Here is a 5,515-nt window from a genome sequence, read left to right as displayed (position 1 = left end):
GGATCAGTCTCTGCGGAAACTAAAACTTCTGTACGTCGGAAAGGTAAAACAGCGAGATGACGGTCGTATACCAGCATAACGGCGCAACGTTGATGGGGATCCAGCCTTAGAATAGGAAGCTTTGTAAAGTTCATTCGACCTGACTGTGAGAAAAAATGAAGACTAATTTAGGACCATATAAACAAAACCTAGATACCAATGGAAGTCGTATGAAGGTGAGAATGTGGGAGATACGAAAGCGAAGTTTCAATGAAAAATTGAAGTCGACTAAAGGGATATTGTCTCGTCAAATAAACGACTAGAATTGTCCATAAAAATAAACGCACTTACAATGCCACGAAAATACAATAAATTACTAACCAGAATCCGTGTGTATTGCAAATCTAAAGCCAAAAACAACGGAATAATATTGTTGACAGCAAAGTCGAGGCAAGGGTGAGCAACATTACGTCACAGTCTAACCTTTTCAAAATTTTTGACTGACTGTTGATATAGACGGAATAACTTTGAAGGATGTGTACTAATAGAGACTGGTCAATTGATTTCAGTGCCTAAAATCTATAATGATATGAACGTTTTTTTTTGATTTTCTGAATCAAAATGTGTTATATCCCGATAACAATAGTGAATGGTAACTTTGGGATCCATTTATGGACCAGTATTATGCATATATTTTTTTATCGTATAATTGCAAAATAACTAAACTATTCATATCCATGCCACCCTTATTATAAGCTTTATTTTGACCTATGAACTACTACTATATGATTTACTGTACTTGAGTTATACCCAGTCTATTAATTACTGCCTCCCATATTCACAGCCACATTTGGCTAACTCTTGAACAAATGTTATTTTCTATTTTATTGGTAAGATATGCTGGTCTGTTTGATATATAAACTCAGTATGTTTGAAATACAAGGATTCATACCACAGAGGCTGTTATTGGTGTTTTGGACTTAACTGACTGGGCTAGGCAGAAAGCAGGACTGATACGTACTCTAGACTGCTCGTACGGTTTTCGTGTGTCACTGTTCCAATCGATAATTCGCTGCTCTGATTATAGGCGGTCTTATCACGTCATACATTAACTGTGCATCCACCCGGCCACAAGATATAACAGTGATATTGTACAACTAGATTAGTTAGCTGCCTCACATATTCAATACAAGATCGAATTCCAATAATGACAGGTTCAAACTAGAACCTTGTTAATCACGTTATGAAATTTAGCCGTGAATTAACAACAACAACAACAACAACAACAAACAAAATAGGACTTAAAAAATTCCGGTCATAAATGGATCAATGAATTAAAAGTCAAATAGTTTAAGTTATAAACTAAAGACACTGCTGAGGAGTTCCATGATAGGACGAAACGGCCGTCCAGTGCTCTCACGTTTTCCATGGTGGTCTAGCTTCAATTGACTCATGATTTGAACTCTATACAATTCTAAAAATTCAGAAAGCACTTCAGTATTATTATTACTATTACTACTATAGTGAGTTTCTCAACAATACTAATATAAGTACAGTTATACAATGTGTACAAACGTGTACACATTTTGGTAATCACATGTTATTATCATAGGATCCAAATTGATATAGTGAAACTATTTAAATAAGTATACTACTGATAAATACATAAAAGGAAGATCATTAAGATTGTTATTTTCGAAAAACCCAAAAGGGGAAAATCGATCTGATTTACTAAAAATACATAAAATCACAATGTATTTATCTATAAAAAAAAGAACATGAAAGTATTAGTTTGATACGATTACAGATTGATCGCAAGGAAGACAAACCATAAACACACACACACACACATCTTAACAGCAAATTAAAAGAAACTTGACAACGGAAGAGTAAGTATACTCTGTACAGCAGTCAGCTCTGTATTCAGTCAGTCAGTCAGTCAGCTACAACGTAGGACCAGACACTTATATACGCATCGGTTCAAGTTGCCATACTTCGTTAGCACAACAAGATCAACACCGGATTCATAGAAATAGTTAATTTAGTGGTGGTAGTATATGAAAGATAGGTTGTATATAAGGATATAGTATAGGGAAAAAGACCGATATGAAGCAATTTGAATCTCAAGGTTTAAGGGAAGATAAATATTGTATACACCGACGCCATTGTGATCGATTCTGTGCCATGTCACACAGCTTCCAACCATTGGTTACGATGTTCGCGCGGACCCCAACTAAGTAGTCTGCATCTGCCAACATGGATTAGACTAGAAGTTAGTGACTTCAAGCACTGTATTACTCTCTCTCCCTCTTTACGGCTAAATAACATGATCTATGAAAGTAGATTTGTGTGAACTGAAGGTTTTTGAAGGATAATTAATATGTATTATAGAATAACGAGAGAGCGATACTGAGATTAAATGCAGAGTAATGCACACAGAATTGTAAATCGACTGACAAGGATGTGAAGGATCCCTGACTGAAGTAGTTCGAACATTTATCTTATATACTCAACCACAGACTATTTCGATGCACGATGTTCCTAGGTGTTGGAGTAGTTTAGAAGAAAGTTATAGATTGGACAAACCAAGATGTAGCATTAGTTCATGTGTTTATTGACTGTTGGATTGACTCACGGTGATAGGTATAGTCTATCTGATTGGTGTCTAAGCTACGAACGTAATCAATAGTTGATGTTTAATGAATAACTCGGAATCACTCACAATGGGTAGATATCCATTCACTAGTTATTTTCCCTTTTATTTATTTATTTGAACACACAAATATTGGTACGAAGGGCACCGGATACATATGCGCCACACAGTGCGTCATTTCATTTATTTCTGTGAGGGCTATAATACTTCCCGGGTGCCCAAACTGAAGCAGGTGGTTTTCTTAGAGGGCCAAACCCGAAACCTTTGACCTAAAGATCTGATCCACAAGGCAGTGGAGCAACGTAAGGAGATGAAGTCCCATGGTAGCCGGTGATCAACGATTGATTCATATGCCATTTGTTCCCTCACAACACTGGAGTCCATATGAACCATTAGTTTGTAATCAAGGTTTTCCAACTCCCCTAGGTGGATTCGCCGTGTCCTTCGACCCGGTTAAAGCGCCGGACATTCGCTTTTTGTCCTCTCAATTTCGTAAACAACACTCATGATGCGAGAAGGCAGTGAGTAAAACTTCCCTGACAGAGGCTATATACGCATGGCCATGTGAGAGCATTTCGAGAGGGAGAGCGGACTCTCCCCACTCTCGGCCGTACCTAAAAGTAATCCAAAACCATCATTGTTTTATTAACACTGAAAACTTTATCTGACTATATATAGCTCACATACATTAACCAACAATTAATGAATCAAACACAACTACCCTCCAAATATAGAATCATGAGTGAATCTCTTCTTTTTTTAATTTTGCATTCACCTGAACATTGAATGAAGCCGAAAACAAGTAGGATGAAAAACCAAAAAAAGAAAAGAGACAAAAGAATGTACGTTTAAAGTATTGCACATAGTTTAGTGCACTATTGGTATACTTTATTTTCTTATTAGACTAATTTGTTTAACTGAAAACCCTAAACACAGTAGATAGATAGACGTAATACCTCATATGCAAATAGTATTGCTTACAAAGATTTCTTTTTTTAGATTACTATAATGACATGGCTTAAAATCGTTTACAATGGTGAAGGTGCATTCACTCTTTGTATTCTGTCAAATTCTAATCTTCTGAATTCTTTATGTCTCTATCATTTTTCTCTTTCCAAATTTGTTTCACTGGATTATACTCGTTCAATAACATCTTCAAACCTTAATCTTTCCGATTAGTGCTTATACTCTTACTACTTCTACCACTATGGGATTTAAATCGACAACTGCATCTTTGTGTTAATGTGGTATGGCAACTCGAACTAATGTACGTACGTACGAAGTTCTACGTTGTGACTGACTGACTGAGATTACTATAATATTGATACAGAAGATATGTTACATATAATTAATCCTAGTAATTACTAATTAAAGTAACAATTATTACAAATAAATTATTAACTTACCCAAGTAGTAGTATGTTCATTATGATTAATGAAAAATTTTCGACCACTTGCAGTTCTAGCTAATTCCCAACCTTGTGGAAGTGGTTCTTCACCCGGAGCAATATCTAAGCCTAAAACTATTTCACCAATTCGACGATTTTTATCTACATGATCTATACCTTGTTCATTAGGTGAAGACTCTAATCTTGAGGTAGTATTTGTTATTGTATTTGTTGAACTAGATGGATCTGTTAATTCAATGGTATTTGTATCAGAATTTGATGAAGTTGGTGGAATTGATTCACAATTTGAATCTAATAAAGAAGGAAGAAATATGTACAAAGAAATTGTACCAATATGACGTGAGATATATTTTGAATCGAAATACATAAATGGATAATTAACAGTATGGGAAGTCGTAGACATTGTAGCAATTTCACAGTTGAATTGACGAGTCGATCTAAGTTAGATGACCAGTGAAAACCTTAAAGTACTGGACAGTCGTTTCGGCCCGCGTGTTGGATTGTGAATGCGCACTGCTGAATCCTATACTAGGACTAAACGACCATGTAGTGCTTCCAGATTTTCAATGGTGATCTAGCTTCGATCGACTCGTGAGTTCAACTGTAAGAAGGAATAGTCATTGACTATATATTGGTCTTTTTTAACTCCGCCTATAGCTCTTCTAGAGTTACTGTCGGTCCCAAGCCCGGATAAAGGAGGAAGGTTGGGTATGGGGTTAGCGACCCCATCCCGTAGAAAAACTAACTCGCTAAACAAAACGCTAACCAGAAAAAATATATTGGTTTTACGAACTTTAGGATAATTCCTTCAATAAAAAGAAATCTGAAGTCCAAAGAATACCAAAACTAATTTGAGTGATAAACGTTATATAGAAAAAAATTCCTGGAGCATTGTATAAAACAATAGATTGTACTTTAGTTATCCTGATTGAACAATCATCGGGTATGTTATCAGTTTTAGAATGTTTTGCAGAAGCTTTCAAAATATTAAGATAATCAGGATCGGCATATCAATACCTTAACCTTTAAATTAAAGCTTCTTTAACACTTCAAACCTTTGGTTTTTACTACGAGGTTCAAAAGAAAAAAATGACTAGTTCTAAGGATTAGGAAACGGTTGGGAAGTTGATGTATTTAAGTGTTCAAATAAACAAGTCAGTTAGTCACAACGGAGAACTTTGTACGTAGGTACATCAGTTCGAGTTGCCATACGTTCAAACCTGGATTATAGCATAATTGAATAATAAAAGATTATTAGTTGTGTTTTTTCTTTCAAGATGAAATCCTAAAATACAGAATAGTGAGTAGAATAGATAAAATATAATGCACATAGTGAACCGCACTTTTGTGGATATGAGTAAGAGTAGATTTTGATAATAAAGCTAAGCTGTGAGGTCGAGCAACCAAATTAAGACATGACGTTAACTGATGAAATCACTGATTATTAAAATATAGACCGTATCGACAGAAGGAAC

The 5,515-nt window shown here is 35.4% G+C and overlaps 1 protein-coding gene across 1 annotated transcript in view; it reads right to left on the bottom strand.

Annotated features, from left to right (window-relative positions):
• Smp_207020 (putative e3 ubiquitin-protein ligase nedd-4) overlaps positions 1 to 4,443 on the bottom strand; it is a gene marked incomplete at both ends in the record, with an annotated part of 28,952 nt that extends 24,509 nt beyond the window's left edge. Inside the window, one exon of the mRNA XM_018798567.1 lies at positions 4,039 to 4,443. Coding sequence (XP_018653496.1) covers positions 4,039 to 4,443 — 405 coding nt within the window. The remainder of the gene's footprint in view (positions 1 to 4,038) is intronic.
• Positions 4,444 to 5,515: the final 1,072 nt, after the last annotated feature.

This window comes from Schistosoma mansoni, chromosome 7 (assembly GCF_000237925.1).
Source record: "Schistosoma mansoni strain Puerto Rico chromosome 7, complete genome".
Classification (NCBI taxonomy): domain Eukaryota; kingdom Metazoa; phylum Platyhelminthes; class Trematoda; order Strigeidida; family Schistosomatidae; genus Schistosoma; species Schistosoma mansoni.
Note: the sequence above shows the minus strand (reverse complement) of the source record. Positions and strands in the feature narration are given on the sequence as shown.